Consider the following 26,417-nt stretch of genomic DNA (forward strand, 5'->3'; position numbering starts at 1 on the left):
TGAACCTCTTGTGTTTTTTTGGCGGTGTCAGTGAGTTCTCTCAGACCCACTGGATCCAATTCTTCCTAATGCTTTTCTTAGCTACATGGCTTACAGGAAAAAAAAAAAAAAAAAATCCAAGCCTTCACAAAAGCTCAAGGAGAGTTTTTACGAAAAATGGAAAGTGGTTAGACCATAAAAAATTTCTAAGTCCATCCCAAAGCCGACAAAAGAATGCATTATAAAATGCTGTGCCAACGGCAATGCATTGTTCCATCAAGTCACAAGGTGCATGGGCAGCTAAGGCAGGCACTGCGATGCCCAGAAGGGTCTCTGATGGTGAAAGGTGGACGTGTGGTCACTGAAACACATCTCTGAGTGTCTCTGGGGGAAATGAAGGAAACCCCTACCAAACACATACCAGAAGAGAAAAATCCAAGACAAGTCTAGAGAGACACGTTGGTTTAGGAAACACAGAGAGTGGCTGAGTGTCATGCCCACGAAGCCTGGCTGTGGTTAACGGGGGCGTCCAGGCACCCCAGGAGGTGAGCCCTGTGCATCTGCCGTGAGGCTTGAGACCCCAAGAAGAGTTTGGCACATTTCACGTCAGTTTTCTAAAACAAAGTAGAGGAGCCTCTCCCAAGCCGTGTCATGCGTATATCTGAAAGGACCCGCAGGTGAGATCTCAAACACCCACATTTTACTCAGACAGAAGTTTCCCCACTGCTGCTAAGTCGCTTCAGTTGCGTCTGAGTCTTCAAGACTCTATGGACTGTAACCTGCCAGGCTCCTCTGAGTTTTTCCACCAATCTCAACCTTTGGGGGCAAACCGATATGCCCATTGAGGGACTTAGGAATGGTGAACCAGAGTGTTTCAAGGGTCCATAAAAATGTAAGAAAAGAAATTTTACTGTGTCTAAATACAAAAGGAAAAAAAAATCAAAATTTATAAATGTTTAATTAAGTGTCTAAAAAAATGAAACATTACGGCAACTTCATGAATTTTTAAACTTAGGAATCACAGATCGTTTTGGTTTCGAGTCCTCTCATTTCCAAAGGATACCAAGATTCAATGCAAATAAGTGCTGCATCTCCTGAACACCGACTGTGTGCCAGCCATTGGTTCAAAATGTTTGACAGAGGCTGTCGCATTCAGGTCCCCTGCCCTGTGAGGTTCATGCGGCCACTGTTCTTGTTTTCTGGAGGCTGGGTCAGGCCAGCACTCTTTCTGCCCATCCCACGGTCACCCATACAGTCAGCAGTTGCCAAGAGGGGGATTGCAATCCAGTGGTAATCACTATGCTGATGGCAATGACATCAGGGCTGCAGGAAATTAGATGCGTTACTCATAGCCAGATTAATTTCAACACCAAGTGATAAAAGCCATTCAAAAATTTACAGCAAAAAAACATCTAACGTAGGAACTGGTGTATACATATATGCGTGATGTGATGAAGGATATATCCGCCCCCACCCCCCACCCCCCACCCCCCACCCCCCACCCTGTGGAAGGAGGCCGCCAAGGGTCGACCTCTAGGGGGCGCTGTTTGCGGGGAGCGCAGGGCTTCTGTTTTTCTGATGGTATTTTGCCATCCTTTCAGCGGGAACTAATTTAGAGATTATCACTGGTCCTGTTGCCTGGTTGGACAGAAGAGGACAGTGAGGAGAAAGTACTTAAGATAATTGCATGAGTTCACACCCACTGGCCTGGTGGCGCCAGTCTGAAAATCCAGGTCCCCCAGCTGAGGATCTAGAAACCTTTTCACATGTTTTAAGATTAAGAAACTGAAGCCTAAATGCAGACAGGATTTTTTTTTTTTTTTTTTTAGCACTTCATATACTAAATTCTAACAAGGACTGGGATGTTAGCTTATATCTCGACTTCACTAGGGTGGCGTTTAAAATAGTGATGTGGGTTTCCAATGGGTCAGAGGGACAGAGCTATTCAGAGTCATGGTTTAAGATTCGGTCCATGTTCCTTCTTCACCCCCTGCTCCCCTACATTAGATTGAGGTGCTACCTAGATCATTTCTTTATGTTTTCATTGGTACCTGGGAGGAACCATTTTTTCCCTCTTTTCTGCAGCAACACAGAACATCTCAGGACTTCTGTATAAGACAGGGCTAGTTACCAAGAGATCACAGGCCTGCCCAGGTCCTGGTGAGCTAATGAAGTGGCTTATCACTGCTTCCAGGGGCAGAAGCTTACTCCCTCCAGGGTCCTCTTACATCCCTCTCATCCAAAGGTCTCTTTCAGACCTTAGCCTGGATGTGGAGGGAATGTAAAAAAGTTGCTCTGTCGTGTATGACTCTTTGCAACCCCATGGACCATACAGTCCATGGAATTCTCCAGGCCAGAATACTGGACTGGGTAGCCTTTCACTTCTCTGGGGGATCTTCCCAACCCAGGAATCAAACCCAGGTCTCCTGCATTGCAGCTGGATTCTTTACCAGCTGAGCCACCAGGGAAGCCCAAGAATATACTGGATTGGGTAGCCTATCTCTTCTCCAGCGAATCTTCCCGACCCAGGAATCAAACCAGGGTCTCCTGCATTGCAGGTGGATTCTTTACCAACTGAGCTATCAGGGAAGCCGCAATAAGTTCACTGAAAACTCAAGAGTCATGGAAGTCTTTGTTGTTTAGTTGCTAAGTCATATTCCACTCTTTTGAGACCCTGTCGACTGTGTAGCCCACCAGGTTCCTCTGTCTGTGGGACTGTCTAGGGAAGAATACAGCAGTGAGTTGCCACCTCTTTCTCCAGGGGATCTTCCTGACCCAGGGATTGAGCCTGCATCTTTGGCATTGTGAGGCGGGTTCTTTACCACTGAGCCATCTGGGAAGTCTGTAGGAGTCTTTATCTATATAGAATACTTCTTGGTCTAGTTTGATGCTACTAAGCATAACAAACAGAAAGACATTCTAAAATTCACTGGAAACATTTAGGCAGGATTATTAGTGCTTTAAAAACTGCTTTTGCCCAGTCATCAGATAATTGAGGAGCTTAGCACAGCGGGGATTATAGCTTCAGTGGAAGTCACCCCAGAATGTCCATCTTAGCACCGAAGTGCCGTTCACAGTGGGGAGGAGGAATCTAAGCAGAACATTCTACCTCTTTGACCCTCTGTCTCCTTTACATTTGGGTGAGAGGAAAGAAAGAATTCTTTTTTTTTTTTTTTCTTTTCTTTTGGGGATCATGACTTCATCCAGAAAGAATGAAAGTCCAAATCCAGCATCTGAAGAATCCAGGGAAAGGGGGATTAAGTAGATGATCATTCATTACTTAAAGGACATGCTTAACGCAATTCCCAGAGAACAAGGTGATTAGGGATTGATAATTACAATCCTGAGATAACAGATCTGGAAAACCATCTGGCATTCCACTAACCAGTCAGGGGCAAAAAAAATGAAAAAATTTGCAGCCTCCTAGCAGGCTGCATGGGCTTCTTGGCAGCTCAGCGGTAAAGAATCCTCCTGCCAATGTGGGAGACGCAGATTCGATCCCTGCCTCGGGAAGATCCCCTAGAGAAGGAAATGGCAACCCACTCCAGTATTCTTGCCTGGGAAATCCCATGGGCAGAGAAGTCTGGCGGGCTACAGCCCATGGGGTCGCAAAAGAGTCATACACAATTGAGCAACTAAACAGTAAGAGGCAGGCTGCACTGTGCACGTGGGCCCTCTAGGAATCTCTTTGCTGAAGGAGGAACTGGACTTGGACAGCTCATTTGCGGTCATTTCTGTCACATTACTCATTTTTCCTGCCTGCCTCTGCTGGAGGGAGAGGTAAGCTTCAGGTCCCCAGATGCCAGGCCCCTAAGCAGACCCTGGTGACAGACATGTAACCCATTGTCAGCCTGTATGGCAGTGTGGGTGGTGCATTTGACAGCATCCTCACCCCAGGGAAAATGTTGGTTCCATCCCGTTGGTACAAAAATGATGAATGTCAAGACCATCAGGCTCTGCTTCCTTGAAGAAAACTGAACCCGAATTTTATTGATAAACTCTAATAAAAAATTTCTGCATAGAAAATTTCAATACAATAAAGCTCAAGTAGCAGTTGGCATAGTTCTTAAAAATAAGACTTTGGTGTCTGTAGCTGGCAGTGTCTGGATGGCTGTGTTTCAGTTCTGGCTTATGAACTAACTGTGTGACCTTGGGCAAGGGACTGGATTTCTCTTTGTGTAAGGATCTATCCTTACCTGATCTTGCAAAAATTATGTCAATTAAGGTACGTGTGGCTCTTTGTACAGTGCTGAGCAAACAGTCAGCACTATCGGAGTGTTTCATATTATTATTGAAAAGTGAAAGTGACAGCGTTAGTCGCTCAGTCATGTCTGACTCTGCAATCCCATGGACTGTCTAGTCCACCAGGCTCCTCTGTCCATGGAATTCTCCATGCAAGAATACTGGGTAGCCATTCCCTTCTCCAGGGGATGGAACCTGGGTCTCCTGCATTGCAGGCAGATTCTTTACCATCTGAGCCACTAAGGGAGCCCATTATTATTATTATTGGGTATTTTTATTATTAAGAGAAAACAACATTTTAAAAGAAAATTGTACATTAGTCAATCACCAGAGCAATCCATAAACATTTCTGCTCATCCCATACTTCTCTGGGTAAACTTAATTTCAAATATTTTTCGGTGCATGATCGCCATAAGTTTATAGGCGTTTAAATGCATCTTTCATGCACTTCTTTTTTATTTGAAACATACTCGCCATAAACAAAGATTCTGTTTCTTCTCTCTATATATATCTTCTTTTTGTGTGTGTGTGTGTGTGTGTGTATATATATATATATATATATATATGCTGCTAAGTCACTTCAGTCGTGTCCGACTCTGTGCGACCTCATAGATGGTAGCCCACCGGGCTCCCCCGTCCCTGGGATGCTCCAGGCAAGAACACTGGAGTGGGTTGCCATTTCCTTCTCTCTATATACATAATATATATATATATATTATAGCATTGCTATTTGCATTCAACATCATAGAAAAAAGTTATATTCACGTGATATAGTCTCAATAAAGCCCTTAACAAAAGCAATTGAGTGATGTGGAATGAAGTCTATTTTAAATCGACCGATTTCAACTATAACTCTTCATAAAAATGTTGTTAGTTGGCAAGAAGGCTAATGCCCCAGAAAGTAGCATATTCAAAAGTTTTTAAGTCACGGCTCCACCTAGCTATCCTGTTACTCTGAATCTCAAGAGTTCAAACACAGCAGGTACCTTGAAGGGCTCCATTAACTCAAGGGCAGAAGTTGTCCTAGAAATGGTGAATATTTGTTTTATGAACCTTTTAAATTTTTAGTTACTCAATGTTCTAGATGTAACAGACACCTGGCCAGCCAGGTGATGGCTCATGCCGTCACAGTGACTGTCCAATCCTGAGCCCACCCCAGTGGGACACTCCCACCCCTGCCCTGCCCCTCAACCCCTCCTTAGCAAAGTATCTTTCTCTACAGCACTAAGTCACGCATTCAAATTATTTAGTGAAATATCTGCAGAGAATACACTTTGGTATCTCAACATTATCATATTACAGACACATGGGCTAAATTACAGACACATGGGCTGAGTGCTGGAATTTCCCACTAGGTTTCCTGAAATATTAAAAAAAAAATACATAAAAGCAATCTCAAATATCCTTTCCTTGAAAACTCTTTTCACTCAATCTTTCATGCTTAAAGAGAAGACCATTTTTTAATATCTTGACAAGCTTCTAAATATTCTACTTACAAACTGAAAACAGGTCCCACCTTGCAGCTTACAAGTACTATTCCAGCAGAAGTTGCCTTCTGCTGGTGTTCTTTCCCCATAATAATTTTAATTTTTCAACAATTAATCATTTCTCTATTCACCTGAGATGTACAAATAACCCTGCAAGATGTGGGAAAAACAAGTTTTTTGACTTACTAAGGGGCAGGTCAGTTACAGAAAAGGGCAAGTGACACCTGAAATGGAAAAAAAAAAAAATTCATTTCTCTTTGGAAGACACATTTTGCTACAGCTTCACCACTGAAAACCAGGAAATTGGCTGGGAAACATCGAGTGATTCCATCAGCCTGGCCAGCAGGCTAGCAGCAGCACGTTCCTTAATTATTCAGCCTTTTCTTAATTATCTTACTGGCAGGCTGAATGAGATAAGCTTTCCTTCCGGGTTTTTGCAAAAATGCTTTAAGTTGAAGGCTCCATGCCTGCCCTCAGGCAGTGGGAATTGCCCTTTCTAGACAATCTTAGAGCTGGGACAAATGTGAGAAGTCACACAAGCCAACAACTAGTTTCAAAAATGAGAGTACTGGGGCCAGGTCAGAGAGTCTAGAATAATAGGTCATGTGCAGATGGTGTGGTGCGGGATGGGGAGGTAAATGCATGGACGGACAGACGAATGGATGGACAGAGTGGATTAGTATGAGGTATCAGGAGCTCCTCATTGTAATTCTGGCTGCATCACCAACTCTTTCTTTCCAACCTAAGCAGATCATTTCATTTCGCTGTGGCTGTTTTCCCTTATCAATGAGGCAAAGGCTCTCTCAGGTCCCTTTGAGCTCTCACGGTCATTAATTTCACGAAACAAAAGAACTTTTCAAAATGATTCAAGTTGGCTATGCTGAAACCATGTTGCCAGAATCACCCAGAATTCACAGCACCATAATAATGATGGAAGGGACTTGGGAGATCTTACTATAGATTTGACACTGCCTGGGCATTCTAATTTACATGCAATGACCTCTCTTAAAACTGCATTGAAAATGAAAGTCGCTCAGTTGTGTCTGACTCTTAGCGACCCCATGGACTGTAGCCTGCCAGGCTCCTCTGTCCACAGAATTCTCCAGGCCAGAATAGTGGAGTGGGTAGCCATTCCCTTCTCCAGGGATCTTCTCAACCCAGGGATAGAACCCAGGTCTCCCGCACTGCAGGCAGATTCTTTACTATCTGAGCCACCAGGGAAGTCCAAGAATACTGGAGTAGGTAGCCTATCCCTTCTCCAGGGGATCTTCCTGACCCAGGAATCAAACTGGGGTCTCCTGCATTGCCAGCAGATTTGTTACCAGCTGAGCTACCAGGGAAGCCCTCAAACTACATTGGAAAGAATAATTCACAATACTCAAAACATGATAACAATCAGAAGATGTGTTAGATACACACACACGCAGAGGAACATTAAAAAGATACCCTGCTATTTACCATTTGCAACATGGGTGGACCTTGAGAGTGTTATGCTAAGTGAAATAAGTCACACAGAGAAAGACAAATACTATATCATCTCACTTATATGTGGAATCTTATGAAAAAAAAAAAAAAACCCACAAACTCACAGAAACAGAGAGTAGATTGGTGGTGGCTAGGGGTAGGGGATGGCGGAAAGGAATTAAAGGGTACAAACTTTCAGTTAGAAGATGAAAAAATTCTGGGGACCTAATGTATAGCATGAACTATAGTTAACAGCACCACATTATATATTTGAAAACTGCTAAGAGGGTAGATCTTAAAAGTTCTCAACAGACAAACAAACTGTCACTACACGATGTGAAGGATGTGTTAACTAATCTCACTGCAGAAATCATTTCTCAGTGTAGACATATATCAAATAATCATGTTGTAAACCTTAAACTGACACAATAAGCCAGCGATATCTCAATAAAGTTGCGGGGGTGGGGCAATTCTGTTAATTTCTCTTAAAAAGAAAAAGTGGCTATGAACACAGTTTCATCAAAAAGTAGTTCCCACCTTGAATCAAGACACCCAAATGATAATAAGAAAAAGGCCTGCTAAAGGTCCGCCTAGCTTCCAAGAGTGAAAAGGCAACATTACCAGTCACCCTGGGAGACTGTGCATTTGAGCTTTTTCTAGAATTCCCTTGTGAAATAGACACTCTCTACTTAAGCCTGTAACACCTCTTTATATCATACTTATATATATTCTTATATATACATATATATATATATATATTTAATTTAATTTGCTTTTTAAGTTGATTTTTCCCCAGACCCCAAATTCCATTTGGCAGGAAAGACTGTAAAAATGGGTGCCTCTTTGGAGCCACTCCCTTCTGCCTACTCCAAAACCCTTCTCAATAATGACTGTTTTCTTAAGTCATAAAGCAGCAGGAAGTAGAGTCCACTGTATATACAGGCGGCCCATTACAATCATATATTTTTCCCCTCTGACTGCCAGTTCTTAAAAATTCAAGCACCCATCATTTATTTTCTGAAGTTCAATCACTGTTAGTTCTTTGAATCTTGCAGGAAAATACTGGCTATACAGCAAAAACTTTCCTTTTTATGCATCAATGAAGAGGGGCAGTGGAAGGCATATGGAGGGATCACCTGATTTAAGTTTCTTTCTGCTGGTAGGTTTGCCTTTGAACTCTCCCAGAGATGGCTGTTTTTTCTACTTTTACTTAATTTTTTTTTTTTTTTTTTAAACTGAGGTACAGGGTTTCCCAGATAGCTCAGTAAAGAATCTGCCTGCAAGGCAGGAGACCCTGGTTTGATTCCTGGGTTGGAAAGATCTGCTGGAGAAGGGAATTCTTGGGCTTCCTGTGTGGCTCAGCTGGTAAAGAATCTGCCTGCAATGCAGGAGACCTGGGCTCAATCCCTGGGTTGGGAAGATCCCCTGGAGAAGGGAAAGGCTACCCACTGCAGCATTCTGGCCTGGAGAATTCCACGGACTATATAGACCATGGGGTCACAAAGAGTCAGATGTGACTTTCACTTTCACCTTTCATAGCTGATGTACAATATTATATATTTATAAGTTTCAGGTGTAAAACATAGTGATGCACAAGCTTTAAAGGTTATAGTCCACGTGTAGTCACTATAAAATATTGGTCATGCTCCCTGTTGTACTACATATCCTCGTGTGCGTGTGTGTGTTGGTTGCTCGGTTGTTTTCGACTCCTTGTGATGCCATAACTGTAGTCCCCCAGGCTCCTCTATCCACGGAATTTTCCAGGCAAGAATACTGGAGTGAGTTGCTATCCCCGCCTCCAACTATGTATCCTTGTATCTTATTTATTTTATGCATCATCATTTGTATCTCTTAACCTACTGCTTCCATTTTTATTTTTTAAATTTTGTGTGCTTATTTATTTTTTTAAAGTCTTTATTGAATTTATTACAAGATTGGTTCTGTTTTATGTTTCAGTGTTTTGGTCACCAGGCATGTGGGATCTCAGCGCCGTGCACAAGGATGGAACTCTCACCTGCTGTGCTGGAAGGCGAAGTCTTAACCACTGCACCACCAGGGAAGTCCACCTGCTTCTATTTTTCAAGAAAGGGATTCTACAGCCTCCTGAGTGAGCCTTTCTGGAAGTTTAAGTATCCTCAATGTCAACCGCCTTCAACCTCACAGCGGCCTGCCCCCCATCCCTCGCCTGCTGTAATCTGAGCCTGCTTCCTCTTTGGTTCTCTGCGGAACGTCAGGGCGCCTGCGTGGTGTGTCTGGCGTGTTTAATGCAGGGTCACTAGGAGTCTTCAATTTGCCGTTCCTACTTTGGAAAGCTCCCAAGTTGGGTTTGGTTAGAACTGTGTGGTTGTGTGCCTGCGGTTTTCTTTTCACACAGAAATGGGAATCGGGGGTGGTTACCAAGTCCTGGAGTTTCCTGAGTCTGGGTGTGGCCAGAACATCTCCAGGTACTTAAAGAGAACAAGCTGCAGGGTGGGGGAAATAAGGTCAGAAAGAAAACAGGCAAAGGGCACCAAAGAGGTGGTGAACGGACAGGTTGTCCTGAGGGGTGGTCCCTGGTGGGCGTGGTTGACTGACACAGTGCCCAGGGTGATCAAGGTACCAGGAGGCTGTGGCCGGGACTCCAGGGAAGACTGCCCCAAGTTATAGTGCTCACAGGATGACCTATAGGCAGCCGTGCCCCGGGGGCCACCAACACCACCCCAGGGCAGGTCCTCTTGGACTAGGGGGCAGGGAGCGCAGGGGCACCCTGAGACGCAGGCAGGAAGGCGCAACTGGAGATCGTTGGCATTTCCTGATTTCATTCTCCATGCCAGGCACACAGCACTGTCTCCTTCAAGTTATAGAGAAGCTCTCATTAACATCCCCATTTTACAGATGAAGAAACTGAGGTTCAGAGAGGCTCCATAACTTCCTGAAATCTTAAGCACCTCAGCCCCACACTCCACTTGTTTGGCCCAGCACTCAAAATGCTTAACCACTTCGCTTTACGACCTGACACGCCTGCCTCTCAACTTCCTGGCCTAGCAGGAAGCCCAGTTTTGCACCCCTTACCCCCACCCTGAGAACAGAGGATATTATTTTTCCCACCGGGGGCCTGACATGGTTAGAAGGCATGCAGATGCCGGGCTGGGGCTCCACGCAGCTCCACAGATCCGCAAGTGTAACCCAGCCTCCATCCAAGGGAAGGGTGTGGTTCTGGAAAAGAGTGCTACTCTTGTGTTTACTCAAAGATAGTCATTAAGTCACCGTGAAGACATTTTTCTGCAGACTAAACAACCCCACTCCTTCTTAAAAAAAAACTTTTCTCACAGGAGCTATTTTTCTGGTACCATCTTTCTATATTTGCTGGTTTTCCCCCAGGCATTCCGCCTGCCTCCCATTCTCTATTTTAAACAATCCTGTCATAAAATTTCGATCTGCGGCACAGAAAGAAAAGGGTCATTTGGATAGACTTCATCTCCAGCCTCCAAATGAATAAAAGACCAGCATGGATGGTAATCAGCCCCCTGTGGTCCACTCTGACCCTCTGGCCTTTTTGGGGCCACCTCTGTGCCTGGCCAGTCTTCCATGGAACTTTACCACGTATTTGGTCCTTAGGCCCGTACTGTCCCCAAATGATTCTAACATGCACTTGAGTTAGTCTGATTTCCTTTTGCCCTCTAAAAGGAAGCTTCGAAAAAGAGCCTGGAGCCCAGAGACAGCCTCTGACAAGTGAAAACATCAAAAGTAAAATTCTCTCTCTCTACAGGGGCCTGACCTTCCCCTCTGGCAGAGGTTTCAGCCACATCTGGATGATCTGATTGAACGCAAGGCTTCGAAGACATGGTCCCTGGTGCCTGAGTGTACCAACTGGGGCGGGGGTTGGGGGGGTGCCAGCCCCGAAGGGGGCCCACTTACTTCGAGGTTCTCGGGGTCCATCCACCGTGATTTTGATGGCTCTGTGGTAGGTGGCGACTTGCGGTGGGTTTGTGAAGACAGTGATGGTCAGAGTGAAGCTTTTCCCTGTTGGAACACAAAAGAGAGCAAAGAAGGATGAGGCGATGGCCTGATTATATTGCTGGGTAATTCAAAATTAACGTATGCTTTCCAGCCCTCGTCCTGGAAAGGGGGCAGGGCTTGAGCACACGTTGTCGGTTTTTCCAACACTCCTTTTAGTTTGGCTTTGCTGACATTCTGGAAAGTACAACTATGCTGTCTAGATGTGGCACGTCTGGTAGTCACATGGCTTTCGTTTGGTCATTAATAACACAGGATCAAGAGAGATTCAGATGTGTTTACTTTTAGGTCGAGAGCCCAGGAACATAGGGGCAGATTGGCAGCTAGAAACCCCCATGTCCTCCCTTTCAATAAGCTCAGGGCAAAAGGAGTAAAAGAACCCATTTTTGTCTTTCTTTGTACCTCCAAGGATTAGGAGAGATAGAATTTCTGAGGATAGGCTTAATTGGAATGATTCTCTCTGTATTTTGAAAATACTAATTGTTGGTGATTTCAAATATTATTTTGATTATTCCATAGGCAGGCACGGGGTTGGCCAGACAGAAGGATATGTAATTGACAGATTCAGTGACAATTTGGAGCATAAATATGCACATGGATTTCCATCTAAGTGTCTTATACATACTCACGAAATGTGAGTATGTACTCATTGCATACAGGTCATACGGTGTTTTTAATAATTTTTAAAAAATGTTTAAAACATAACTTATAATAAAATATCAATATATAAATACATTAGTTATTTAAAAGCACTTCTTCTTGGCAAAGTGGTTCAGAGAACGTCCTCTGGGTTTGCATTCCGGCTAACTGACCTTAAACAAGTCACTAGTCTTTCCTGCGCCTGTGTCCTTACCTTGAAGATGGGTACACATCACTTCTTCTACCGTATAGAATTGTACCTGTGTGCGTGCTAAGTCCCTTCAGTCGTGTCTGACTCTGTATGACCCTATGGACTGTAGCCTGCCAGGCTCGTCTATTCATGGGATTTTCCAGGCAAGAATACTGGAGTGGGTTACTGTGCCCTCCTCCAAGGGATCTTCCAGACCCAGGGATCGAATCTGTGTCTCTTATAACTCCTGCATTGGCAGGTGGGTTTTATCTGGGAAGCCCATAGAATTGTGGAGGAAGTTAAATGAGTTAATATGAGTAAAATCATTAAAACAGCATCGGGCATCTGGTATTCAAAGGTGTGTGTGTGTTTCTGTGTGTGTATAGAGAGAGACAGAGAGAGGCACAGCTCTCCCTGCAAGACAGAACATTTAGGTTCCTGCACACATCTTTAACCTCTCCAGATCTCAGTTTCCTGGTTTGCAAAACGCAGGCGTTCATGGGATACATACAGTGTCACAGCTCACTCTGGTCTTATCTTTGAATAAATCCCATTGTCCATCTCCACAGGTAGGCGTGTGCCTGCACCCAGGGTGCTTCCTCTGCTGCCTGAAACGCCAGCATTTCAGATTCCATTAAAACACGGCCTTTCCTTCCTAGGGCTGCTGTAACAAATGATCACAAACTAGGCGGCTTAAGGGCCTCCCTGGTAGCTCAGCTGGTTCAGAACCTGCCTGCAGTCCAGGAGACCCTGGGTTGGTTCCTAGGTTGGGATGATCCCTCGGAGGAGGGCATGACAACCCACTCCGGGATTCTTGCCTGGAGAATCCCCATGAACAGAGGAGCCTGCCAGGCTACTGTCCATGGGGTCTCAAAGAGTCGGACATGACTGAGAGACTAAAGCACAGCACAGGTGGCTTAAGGGCTTCCCAGGGGGCACTAGTGGTAAAGAACCCGCTTGCCAATGCCGGAGAAGCGAGAGAAGTGGGTCTGATCCCTGGGTCAGAAGGATCCCCTGGAGGAGGAAATGGCAACTCCAGTAACGCCACCGCAGTATTCTTGCCTGGAGAATCCCACGGACAGAGGAACCTGGCGGGCTACCATTCATAGCGTTGCAAAGACTTGGACACGACGGAAGCAACTTGGCATGCGTGCATGCAGGTGGCTTAAAACAACTGAAACTTATAGTCTCCTAGTTCTGGAGGCCAGAAGTCCAAAACGGAGGTGTCGAGTGGGCCGTCCCCTACCAGGAAAGAACTCTTCCTGGTCTCGCCCCAGCTTCTGGTACCACTAGCAGTCCTTGGCTCTCCTTGGCTTGTGGCAGCATCACTCCAGTCCCTGTCTCCTTCCTCACATGGCCTCCCTCCCTCCGTGTCCTCTGTCTTCAAATCTCCCTCTCCTTATAAGGACACCTGTCATTGGATTTAGGGCATACCCTACTCCAGTATGGTATTTCCCTTCACTTGACTGTATCTGCAAGCCCCTATTTCTAGATAAGGTCACATTCTGAGGTTACTCATGGACATGACTTTTTAGGGAATGCTAATCAACTCAGTGGGTTTCCCTGGTGACTCAGTGGTAAAGAATCCACCTGTCAATGCAGGAGATGTGGGTTCAACCCCTGGGTCGGGAAGATCCCCTGGAGAAGGAATGGCAACCCACTCCAGTATTCTTGCCTGGGCAATCTCTGGACAGAGGAACCCGATGAGATACAGTCCATGGGGTGGCAAAAGAGTCGGACATGACTGAATGACTGAAAGACAACAGCATTCAACTCAGTACAAACACTAAACGTCATAAGGGTTCCAGTCGCAGCACTGCAAGTGACCGCTGTTTTCTAGGTTTTACCTGTGGGTTCTACACACGGGAAACAGTCTTACTCCTAAGGTGGCCTTCCTATAACCATCCCATTTTTTGTTTTCTAAAAATTTTTATTGAAGTATAGTTGCTTTACAATGTTGTATGTTTCAGGTGCATAGCCAAGTGATTCATATACATATATATATATAGTCTTCCGCAGATATATATATATATATATATATATATATATATAGTCTTCTGCAGATTCTTTTTCATTATAGGTTATTACAGGATATTGAATATATTTTCCTGTGCTAGTCAGTAGGTCCCTGTTGTTTATCTATTTTATACATAGTAGTATGTATCTGTTAATCACAAACTCCTTATTTCTCCCTCTCTGCCCCTTTCCCCGTTGTTAACCATAAGGAATTAACCATAATTCACCTGCAATGCAAGAGACCCTGGTTCAATTCCTGGGTTGGGACGGTCCGCTGGAGAAGGGATAGCTACCCACTCCAGTATTCTTGGGCTTCCTTGGTGGCTCAGCTGGTAAAGAATCTGCAGTGCAGGAGACCTGGGTTTGATCCCTGGGTTGGAAAGATCCCCTGGAGAAGGGAAAGGCTACCCACTCCAGTATTCTGACCTGGAGAACTCCATGAACTGTGTAGTCCATGGGGTTGCGAAGAGTCGGACATGGCTAAGCGACCAAGTTAACAATCATCCTATCCTTGATTTCCTAAATGACAACATAGATCACTGTCTTCCTAATGTTGGCATTTTCAGGACTGTGTAGAACTTACAAGTTTTCAAGCACTTTCCTATATACTATTTTATCTGGTCCTTCCAGCACTCTCATGAAATAAACAAGACAGATTTCATTGCCTTTGGTTAACAGACAACAAAGCTATGACTCAGAGAGAGTGAGTGCTTTGTCCAAAGTCACACAGCTTAGATACACAGAAAACCCAGATCTCCCAGCTTTGTGTTTCATATTATTGTCATGAGGTCCCCAAGCTCTACCTTCAAACTCACTGGCACCAGAACTAGCAATCCAGACTTGTGGTCCCTTCACCATACTCTGCCACTGCCCTCAAAAGAGAACACAGTCCTGGGGATAATAATGGTTCCAAACCGTACTCAACAGCTAATTGAGAGCCTGGGTTATAGTTCAAAACTACTTTCTTCCTGAGCTGAATTTAGGCTCCTGGCGCTTAATGCCAGCCCCCTGGTTAACCACAGAGACTGCCCTACTGAATTGGGAAGGAAATTCAACCAAAGTGAATATTTGCAAAATCGCTGCTTGTAATTATAATTAAAATTTTACTATTTTATGCCCATCATTTTATGTGCAGTCAAGAAGTGTCTGTCCGGCAAAAGCTACTAGGTGGGGCATTTTGGCCCCAGTAACTATGGCTCATGAAGGTGGAGGTATTCCGGCTCACAACGGAGCCCTTGTGCACAGCTTTGAACACCACGACATCTGCTCATGACCTCATAGACAGCAGCAGTAAGTGATGACATTTGGCTCACAGGTGTGTGTGACATTTTTCCACTCTAAGAAAGCTCTGCCTTCTACTTCCTTGTATTCTTCTGTGCAGACCTGGCACCGAACTTGACACCTGGGGACTGGCCTGCCAGTGGGCACGTCAGACCCTCGGAGCCCCTGCCCTCTGCCCTCTGCCCACACCCCGACTATATCATGGCCACGCCCCACCACACCCTGACCACGCCCCATCACACCTAGCCACACCCCAGCTCATTCCTGCCGAGACACAGCCCTTCCTGGCCAGCACCTGCCGTGATGGCATATGCACCCAAGGCCTAATGTGTTATTAGCCAAATTCCCTCATCAAAATGACCTATGGGCCTGGTATTTTAAGTGCGTAGGTGTGGAGAGTGAAAGCCTCAAGTGTTTTTCTCAGCAAGCTGTGGGCAGACTAGTAGGAAGGCAGAGGAGAGCAAAGAAAAGACAGTTCAGCTCCATAACCACCAGCCTGAAATCGGCTTTTCGGGATCAAACACGGGGCTGGGAGACGGGGCTGCCATAGAGAGAACTGATGTTCCCATGTGTAGCCTGACTGGGTTCTTTCATGGAGAGACTGGGCGGCTCCTTGCAGCCCATGGTGGGACCCGAGGTGCCCCCAGCTGTGTTGCTGGAAGACTGTGGCCCTGGCCTCCGGAGGGGACGAGCTGCAGGGTCACGGAGGTGGCCCTGTGTAGGTTCACAGCGGAGGGAGCCAAGGAAAGGGGAACACTCAGACCTGCCTTCTCCTGCCCACAAACCTCACTCAGTCAGCACCCTGAGTTCTGGCCAGTGGTTGGGTCCAGGAGGAATTCTATTTAGAAGCACACACACTAGGACTGAATTAAGAAGGTGGAAGAAACCATGAAGGAGAGAAGGGCTGCCTTGACTTATAAAGCCTGGAAGCAGCACAAGACGAGAACTTGATTACACAACCCCGTGGTAGTGCCAAGGCATGGGTGCTAGTAGTTAACAATGCGGGCTGCCTGGGTTCGAATGCCAGCTCTGCCCCTCGCTAGCTGTGTGACTGTGGGCAAGTGACTTAGCCTCTCTGAGGCGCTTCATCATCTGTAAAACAGGGGTGATCATGGTCCTTCCATCTCACAGTGCTGTTATGCAAATTACATGAAATAAGGCATTAGCAAATATCAGTTTAATTATCATTAAAGATAATTCAAACACAGTTCCACAAAGATCACAGCTGCAGGCAGTCCTGTGAGGCGGGGCTGGTGGCAATTCGGCATCGAGGTCTGATGATGGGCAGTGAGCGGAGCCTTAGTGTTTGCAGGTGGTGCTAATGGAGCTCCTTCAGGTTCATCCTCTCGTCTCTAGAAAATTCCAGCAGACCCAGGTGGAGCACACAGGACCAACAGGCAGGCAAGGATGGGGCCTAAAAACCCATCAGGAAAACTGCACATTCAACTGAACTTCAAGTTCAAGGTCACTCCTGCCCTGCCAGCTGGCCACCTTTGTAAGGCACAATTGCAACTGGCTGAGCCACTTGACACCAAGCCAGCCAAACACTCCCCCCATCCCCCCAACCCCAGAGCATGTGTTGTTCCCCTCGACACCACTATGTTCATCCAAATGCCAGCACAAAATAACTAAGTGCTTTATTTAGTTGGGAAGAAGGTCACGGGGCGCGTCTTCCTGGACGTCGGCTACCACCGACATGCTTTCCAAGGTGAGGCAGGGACGAGGCTCCAAGTCTCTGCTTTCTCCGGCTCCACGTTTACCAGCCACGGGGCTGGTGGACTCGGGCAGCTGGCTGTGGTCTCATAAAGCCACGGCTGGACACTGCAGTTCCGCCAGGGCCCCAGGGCACCACGCCACTTCCTCACCACATCTGGAAGTGGCGAAACCTCAGGATTGCTGCAAATGGGCGCCCTGCTCCCCCTCCAAGGGCAAGGGTGGGGAGAAGAGTAGAAGATGAAAAGGTGATTCAAGATTATCTGGGGCCTGAGAGTGGGAGTAGGTCCTTAGAAGTTCATCAGGTCACGGCAATGAGCTCCTATGGCCACGGGCGTGTCTCCCTCCGTCTGAACTCTTGTGATCATTTGGTTCATGGGCAGCCAAGCCGCCCGCACTGGGCTCCTTGTTTCAGTCACTCTCCTTGGTGAAGGTTTGGACCCCGTGAGTCATCTTCTCCTTTTTGGGGCCAGTTTCAGTTGGGATGTGAAACTTGCCCTTTGTCACGCAAGGGCAGGCTGTGTGCACCGAGGACTGTCTGCTGAAAGGGGTCACATAGCTAAGGAAACGCAATCACAACATTTTCCACTCATCTGTGCATCTTTGTCGGGAGACTGGTTGAGTTCACACACTTTAAGCAACCAAGAGAGTGAGAAAGGAAAAGTCAAAAAAAAAAAAAAAATCGCAACTTTGGAAAACGAAGAAAGCCAGGGAAAGCTCAAGTTTTGCTCTTTGCAAATTCTGGAAATGCCAGAAGATTTTGAGATGCGGCATGAAAATTTCTCCTCTTACTATGTAGTTTGTGCCCGGGTCTAATTTTGATCACCCAGTAACTAAATATGAAAACGAACAAATCCTCAGAGATTTTGGGAGAAATCTGAATCGAGGATGTTTTTCACAAACTATCTTAATTTATGTTTTTCACTTTTCCACTGGAACAAGCTAATGGCCAAAATGCATGCTTTTGCTCCTCAACCATTTCCTTGCCCAAACACGTACCACTATTTTTGACACTGGGGCTGTTTAATTATTTATTTGGGGATTTCTGAATAGGAGACAGATTCTTCAAGTGGTGCAGAATTTCCTGGTTTCTCTGAATTGAACTGAGGTGACGATGTCAGTGTGTGTCCACTTGGATGCAAAGTGCCCATGTTTAAAATGTCCTTTTCCCATAGCTCCTGCATCCATGCAGGAAGAATGCAGGGGGCGCTCCCAGATATTGGCACAAGGACAACCCCCACAAAGTTGCCTGAAAGTCAAGTGTTTAAAATACAGAACTAAGTTTTCCAGAAAAAATCAGCATGCACTGGATATGATGGAGCATTTGAAAAACAGCAGTTTGCTTGGAGAAAAGCCAAAACATGCCAAGTGTTTTCTCTGGAGCTGTTCTAGAAAAATGAGTTGTTTGAGGACAGGGACGGTCTTTTATTAATCTTTGCATCTTCTGTTCTGAGGCAATAGAAAAATGTTTGATAAATGGATCAGTGAATTATTCTGTAAAGTTGCAGCTTGACAGCTGGTTCTTTATGATGTCTGACTTCACTTGGAAGGTTTGACTCTCCTTTTCAGTGGCCTGGGTGTGAGCTCTGCTTTAGTAAGGGGATGGTTGGACAAGTCCTTCTCTTCATGAGAAGCATTAACCAAAGCCCAAAGAACCATGATGCTCCCACATGATTTTTGCATTTCTTCCAGAGGAGGCTGGCGGGCTACAGTTCATGGGATTGCCAAGAGTCGGACAAGACTGAGCGACTAAGCACAGCATACCCGCTAGATATCATGGTCCCTTTCTGATCTTCCTTTTTCCTTTTGGGTCCCAGTGCCTGCGTGTCTCAGATGAGCAACCAAGGTTAATCCTTGCAGCCCAAACACCTCTAGGGCCTTGAATTCACAGCTTCTTTAGGCCAAGGCCATGCCTTCTGCTCTGTGTTTCCACCCTGGGGAGCCCTCTGGTTGGCGCACTCCAATTCCCCATTCTCCACCCAAATGCCACACGGGACAGCTGACCACGGTGACCTCCTGTGGGTGGCCTAGTCCTGGCCCTGACCCGATGGTGCCCACAGCCCAGTGCCTGAAACACAGAGCCTAAGGCCACCTGGCGCCATGACAGAGAAGCCCAGGGGTGGGCATTCTGCAGGGAAATCGGCATCAGGGTCCTCAGGGCCTGCTCGCCAGCCTGTTGGCACCCACAGCTCTGCTGCAGGAGGCTAGGAGGGCGGGTGGGGGACAGAGGCTGAGCAGGAAGAAGAGGGAAGCTCCAGGCAAGACTGCAGGGCCTGGTAGGTGGGGCCTACAGGGAACTGATTTCTAGAAACAGTGACATTTACCTCTGTATCCGCGGGTTCAGCACCTGCAAATTCAACCCCAAAACAACCTTGGATCCCACCTCTGAGCTCCCAGCTACGCTCCCAAAGCCATGTCTACTCTTTAGCCTGCAGCCCCAGCCTCTTCACACCATTTGTATATGGTGATGTCAATTCCCTGATTAAAACCTCTGTTTTGCTGGGATCAGACCAGATTCCCAGCATGGGATGTCAAGGCCCTCTCTGCTGGCTCCTCTCCCACTGAGTTTTCTCTGCTTGGACATCCTTCCTGATGCCTTCACCTGGCCAGCCACCTCGTCATGCTGAGATGTCTCCACTGAGATGACAAGTGGTCCGGAAAGACCCCCGAGCTTGTAGTGGGTGGGGCACCTGGTGGTGCCTTTTGCGTCGGTCACTCCTGTCCTTTCACCCTGGCACTGGCCCCTCAGAACAGCAACATCTGTTAGCTGGGGGACCCCCTCACTGACCCCTGCAGGCTGTGGCTTCTTTCTGGCTGACCTTTGTGTCCCCGGGGTTAGCCCAATGCCCGGCACATGGCAGAGGCACACTGTTCATCTGATCAACGAATGAATGAAATACCCTCATGGAATGACCTCTGTGGGTGGAGGACAGTTCTAATAAAGTAGCCGTGGGCGCTAGACTTCTTTGATCAAAGACGGTCCAAAGCCTGTGAAAAATTCACCAGTGAAAACAGAGAACATCAGGTCGATCACAGGGTATGACTATACCTGAGATGACTATATTATTATTATTATTCCTATGTTTATGTACAGATAAATACAGCAAATGCCTGGGATGATTATATTATTATTATTATTCCTGTGTTATTTATGAATATTAATGAAATTTTTGCTGTGTCTGACAGGCATTCTCATTTTACAAGCTTCCTTGGAAGATAAAGGAACATAAATTCCTTGCCAGTGAGGAGTGGAAAGTGGAAATGGTATCGTTCTTGCCTTGCTGATTCAGGGGGACACGGGCTAACACCTGCCCAGTCTCTGCCCCCCTCCCTTAGAGAGTCTCCTGTAGAAAGAAGGATGACATGGAGGTGAGTCATACCTCTTTCTTCCTAAGTCTTGTTACACGCACATCATCTTTGAATCACTCTAAAAACCTTTTGTGGTGTGTATGAAGGGCGCTGGTATACCTACTGTACAGATGAGGAGAGTGAGGCCAGCACACCTATGTGAGTCCAGCAAGCAGGCCACCTGCTGGTACTTTGTCATACTACCTTCCAAAGAGCCGCAGGATCGGCACAAACAGATGCATGGATAGTTATCAGGAAACGGAGGACTATCAATTAGGACATGATGGCCGTGGGGGCCTCTTGAGTCCATGGATTTTGGCAGAATGCAAGACACCTCTTCAAGCCAACAGCCAGGTGTATCGATTCTCTGCTAAGATGTGGCCAAAGAAGAAAAACACACGTGGATGTTGGCTTGTGTTTTCTCAACATGCTGAGATACAACCTTAAGATGGCCTGCAGGGGAACAGCCAGGAGGTCCTGAAGTGCGTGGTCCAAGGTGCTGCCGTGGAGCAACTATAAACCCCCCTCCACTTGGGTGGAGTCAGCAATTACCTAGCAGGAAGAATGCGATGCCGCCGGGTGCCAGCCTGGGGAGCCGGGGACAGGACAAAGGGATTATTCTGCCTCACTGTGAAAATGGCAGTGTTTATTGTTAAAATATGATCGGGAACTAAAGGGGCATGTATGAATCATAAATATTTGCATGCCGTTAATGTCTGGACAAAGTAGTTGAGAGGACTTCTTTTCCCATGAAAAACAGTGCCTCGGATTACAGTACATATTTAATTTCGTCCCTTCCATTGCTGATCTGAAATTGCCATGCCTGCTATGCATAACTCTTTCGTGACCTGAGAGCTAGCTCTACAGGGGCCAAAGGATCACGATAAGGGCCTGATGTCTCAGAGAAAAGTCACTCATTTAAACAAATAAAAAAAGCAGGTGCCGGTCGTATTATTTGTTAGGAGCTCACAGAGCTGCCATCAGCGACTGTGCCGAATTAGGGTCATAGCAACGGACCTTGCCATGACAAGTAGTAACCCCTAAAGACTGTATTATTTCAGGGAATCTTCACTGCACTCCATCCCCTTTGGACAACGTTTGAATTGGGCTCAGATAGGTCAAGGAACTTGCCCACAGACACACAGCTCTGAGCCAGTGCTTCTTGCCTCCACCTCTCCCCCAGGGAGGGACATTTGGCAAATTCTGCTGACATTTCTTGTTGTGAGCACCCAGGACTGGAGGGAGAATGCTCCAGGCTACTGGATAGAGGCCAGAGATGCCGCTAACCATCCCCAAATGCAGAGCATGGCCCCCACAAAGAAAAATCAACCCGAAACATTACTGGTGCCCAGGATGAGACGCTGTACTACCAGCGGCGAATCTAGGACCGCCCATGCAGTAAGCACAAGGCTCTACTGCCTGGGGTGGTCACTCATTTGATTATTTAATGAGTCCCCACTCTGTATCAGGCACCGGTCCACTGATATCACACAGGGCTTCTCTAGTTCAGGGTGGAATCTCCTGTGTTTTGAAAATTCTTGGAAGGCAGTCTCTTGGGGACTCTGGGGTCCACGTTCATCCTTTCCCAGGTGCTGGGGTCTCAGCATCACCATGCCCCCGCGTGTGCCTGCCTGCCATAGCTGGTCCTTCACACCTGCAGCCGCCCAGGAACTCCCACATGGAGAGTTAACCAGTCTGAGGGTGTGACACACAGCCGACCTCCACGCCGGATGTGGGAGCTGATAACTTTACTGAGGGAAACTCACAGGAAGCGGATGGGGCAGGCAAGGTCAGAGTGAGGTCCCCAGGCAGAGTCCATGCAACCAACCAACCAGAGTCCACAGTCACAGCAAAGCATATTCAAGAAATTCCTCCTATATGGATGAACCTAGAGCCTGCTACATGGAGTGAAGTCAAGTCAGAAAAACAGTGTGCGTGAACACATACATACGGAATTGAGAAAAATGGTCCTTGATGATCCTATTCGCAGGGCAGGAATAGAGATGCAGACATAAAGAACGCCCTTGTGGACACAGCGGGGGAAGGAGAGGGTGCCACGGACTGAGATGGTAGCGCTGAAACATATGCATTACCAGGCATGAGATAGGTCGCTATCAGGAAGCTGCTGTATAACACAAGGAGCTCAACCCCGTGCTCTGGGAAAAGCTAGAGGGGTAGGGGAAGCGGGTGGGAGGGAGGCTCAAGACAGAGGGGACATATGTATACTGACGGCCAATTCTCATGGTTGCACAGCAGAAACCAGTACAACGTTGGACAACAATTATCCTCCAGTTAAAAAGAAATTTTAAAAAAAGAGAAAATTCCACCTGTAGGAGACACCACCATGATTCAGTGAGAATGCCAGAGGACTCTTTTCTTTTTTTCCCAGACCTCTTTTTAAGCCATCTTTCGCTGAATCTTCTTGTAGCAAACAAGTGATGGCAGAACCAACATGGAGCTGCTGGGAGAAAGCTCTGGAAGAACCCAGATCTCTGTCTGTCTGTGGTCCCTGTGAAGATAGCCTTCTGGCAGGTAACCAAGGCTTCCCAGGGTTGGATGGCAAGTCAGCCTCCATCCGTCCCTGCATCTCCCCAAGGTGTGCAAACCGACTCCTTTTTGGTCTCTGTAAGTTATCGGTCAGCGACGCACACCAGGACCTTGCTTTTAGCGCCTTGTAGCTCAGGCGGACACTGTGCACTCACATCAATTCATGTTCCTGGATGAATGGATCTCTGGGCCCCGACTGGTGCCTGATGGATAGGGATAGGCACTGAGAAGCCAGCTGTGCACTTTCACTGCTTTTGACGGTCCCCATGGACCTGCACCTGCGTGACATTTCTAAGAGAGAGACTGAAAGGAGTGGGGCAGTTCTCCAGGAATAGATTTTCCTGCCTCCCTCCTCCACCTGCAATGAAGAGACCCCCCTCCACCTGCAGTCTCTTTTTCCGGCAGCCACACACACCCCGACCCAGGAGATGTGGAAATGGTGCAGTTCTGTGTATACAGAACTCTAGTATATTTTGATATTTAGAAAAAGACTTTCATATTTAGTGATGTCCTGTACTTTTTAAAATTCTGTGCGAACTTTCTGATTTAAGTTTTTCATAAATTTTGTAAAGAGGCAGAAAGTGCTAGGAAAAAAAGAGGAGACATTTTACCACTGAGCATGATCAGTGTGAGAGGCCAGCCCAGGGTTTCTCAGCCTCGACGGCATTACTAATGTTCTGCATGACAGGGCTGTCCTATGCACTGCGGAATGGCCTCTGCTCTCCCACCCCGGGGCGGGACACAACCAAAAATGTTTGAAGATATTGCCAAATGTGGGGACCCACTGTGGGAGACCACCATGAAAATTGATAAGCAGATACACAGATAAGATCTATCAGCTCTAACCAGCCCTGAGGTTTCAAACAAGATGGGGAAAGCAGAAAAATGTCTGGACCGACCCTGGGTCGTAGGTACTGGAAACACACCATTTAAAGAGGTGAAAGCTGTGTTAGGATACGAGTTTAAACTGTTTCTTATTCATTATAGACAGACAGTGACTATACTCTGTGCAGTGATTTCAAATGGAATCAAGGAAAAACATCTCTAAAAACCCCAAATCAATGCCTGGAGCAACCTGGAGCACTTCCACCTCCAAACGGGCCCATCCCACCTTGCCTCCTCTGCTGAGATCTGATAAGCACACAGATCACCAACTGTGCTCAAACGCCCATATTCCTGTGCACTGCCTTTGTTTGCGCCAAGGAAGTCTCCTTTGTTTGCATACGGTGACTCAGTTAAGGCCACACACCACCAGCAGGAGGGTGCTGGCCAGACCTCCCATTCACCAGACCCAGGAGAATGCTTGATGGGAGGCTGGGGGTGGGGCTGGGGGTGGAGGAGGCACAGCTCTGAGGCCCAGGCTGCGCCTGCATTCTTTTGAACTGTGGTGTTGGAGAAGACTCTTGAGAGTCCCTTGGACTGCAGGAGATCAAACCAGTCCATCCTAAAGGAAATCAGTCCTGAATATTCATTGGAAGGACTGATGCTGAAGCTGAAACTCCAATACTTTGGCCACGTGATGTGAAGAAGAACTGACTCATTGGAAAAGACCCTGATGCTGGGAAAGATTGAAGACAGGAGGAGAAGGGGACCGCAGAGGATGAGATGGTTGGATGGCATCACCGACTTGATGGACATGAGTTTGAGCAAGCTCTGGGAGATGGTGATGGGTAAGGAAGCCTGACGTGTTGCAGTCCAAGGGGTTGCCAAAAGTCGGACATGACTGAGAGACTGAACTGAACTGACATCCTTAATGATGCTCTGAAATCTCACAGTAAATGTAGGGATTCACTCAAGTTGAGAAAAAGACAGGAAATGTACTTCCATCTTCAATAAAAACAGTGTAAGTGGCTCCTACATGAAAGCTTCCTCACCAAGGAAACCAGAGGAAACACATTCTGAGTCCACTGACAGGATGGCCACAGGGTCTACTGAAGGAGGTTGCTGGGATCACCTTACGATTTTGGGGTCTTCAGCAATCTGAAACTCTTGGCGATGGAGGAAGTTCAGTGACAAAATAGAGTTGCTAAATGGGATTCACCGCCTGATATAGCCTAATAGAGACTGGAATGTGCTAGAATCTCAAATTAGTGCCAACAACAGGAATGCCAGGGAAAGCTTTGTTCTCAACGTGGACTAAATAATACATCTCTGTCGAATACGGTACTCGCATCAGGACCAATGACAGAGGGTAAGTGTTGCTGGAAGTCCACTAATGCATGTTCATAAACATAAAAATCTTAAAGAGCAGCAATCCATCCCCCACACCCTGAGACCGAATTGATAAAACCAGAAACCTTTGAAAGTATTCATTCATAGGCAGCTCATTAAAGCTACACTGCTCACTTATTAATTTCTGTTAATTGCTTTTGGGGGGCTTCAGATGAGATGTTATTAGTATAGATTTAGTCCTCAAAGATAATTTGGTCCAGGAAGTCCTTTCAGTGGAAGTACACACACACACACACACACACACACACACGTAAACACACACACATAAACACACACACACATAAACACACACACACATAAACATACACACACACACCCCTTGTGACTGAAAGTCCAATAGATCCTTCAAAACTACATAACCCTTCCATACTAACAGTACATGGTTATTCCTAAACAACCCCTTTCTGATCTGACAATGTTTTATAATCACCAACAGTAAGAAAACACTCATCAGGCTGTATACCATCTCTCTTTTCAGCAAGTCATTTTTCTTTAAAAATAATAAAGAAGAGGAAACAGAATACGCTCTTCCATGACCAGTCTTCTCCACCCTCTCTCGCCCCTCACCAACCAGCACAAAAAAAAATACAAAACTGATTTATTAGAACCAGTGCAGCACTGAAGCCATTGGCTGGATCACTGTTTATGTCTATAATGCTTGCTGCTGAAACAGGAAGCTCTAAAAATCACTCAACCATTATTTCTCTTGGAAGCGCTTTCTGACTGATAGTCTTCTGTCCCCACAAAAAAGAGCTACTTCAACCTAAAGCAAGTGGGCTGGCAAGGAAGGAGTTTGCAGGGGCAGGATGGGCGGTGGGGGAGGGTGGGAGTGGTGGACAGAGTCCAGCTTCTGCCCATCAACTCTTAAATATTGTTCATACAAATAACCTCAACTTAAAAAAGCTGTCTAACATCATCAACAATACCTGGCACTTCATAAAATCAGCAAGAAAACCATGAAGAGATCAATCACGAAGCTACGTGTTCCAGGCACAGGTATTTTTCAAGAAAGCTCTCCTCCTTGGTCTTTGCCACGACACCAAGTGGGACAGGAACTGCTGGGTGGTGGGCAGCAACTTGCTTTGAGGAAATGTTACTCTTTCATGGGCAAATGTGAAACAGAATGAGAAAACTGATCTCTAGAGATGAACCCTGCATCAGATCATAGATACCAGCTTTCCACATGCCATCAAAAGGCATTATTTGCTTGGGCTGCCTGAGGCTGCACGTATCAGAGGCTGAGTCTTTTCCTATCCATGTTTGCCCACCTGGAAGTCTGAAAA

At 46.4% G+C, this 26,417-nt stretch overlaps 1 protein-coding gene across 1 annotated transcript in view; it reads right to left on the reverse strand.

Annotated features, from left to right (window-relative positions):
• RUNX1 (runt related transcription factor 1) overlaps positions 1 to 26,417 on the reverse strand; it is a 99,841-nt gene that overhangs the window by 55,949 nt on the left and 17,475 nt on the right. The window contains exon 4 of the mRNA XM_018052603.1: positions 11,070 to 11,174. Coding sequence (XP_017908092.1) covers positions 11,070 to 11,174 — 105 coding nt within the window. The remainder of the gene's footprint in view (positions 1 to 11,069; positions 11,175 to 26,417) is intronic.

Source organism: Capra hircus, chromosome 1, assembly GCF_001704415.2.
Source record: "Capra hircus breed San Clemente chromosome 1, ASM170441v1, whole genome shotgun sequence".
Taxonomy (NCBI): domain Eukaryota; kingdom Metazoa; phylum Chordata; class Mammalia; order Artiodactyla; family Bovidae; genus Capra; species Capra hircus.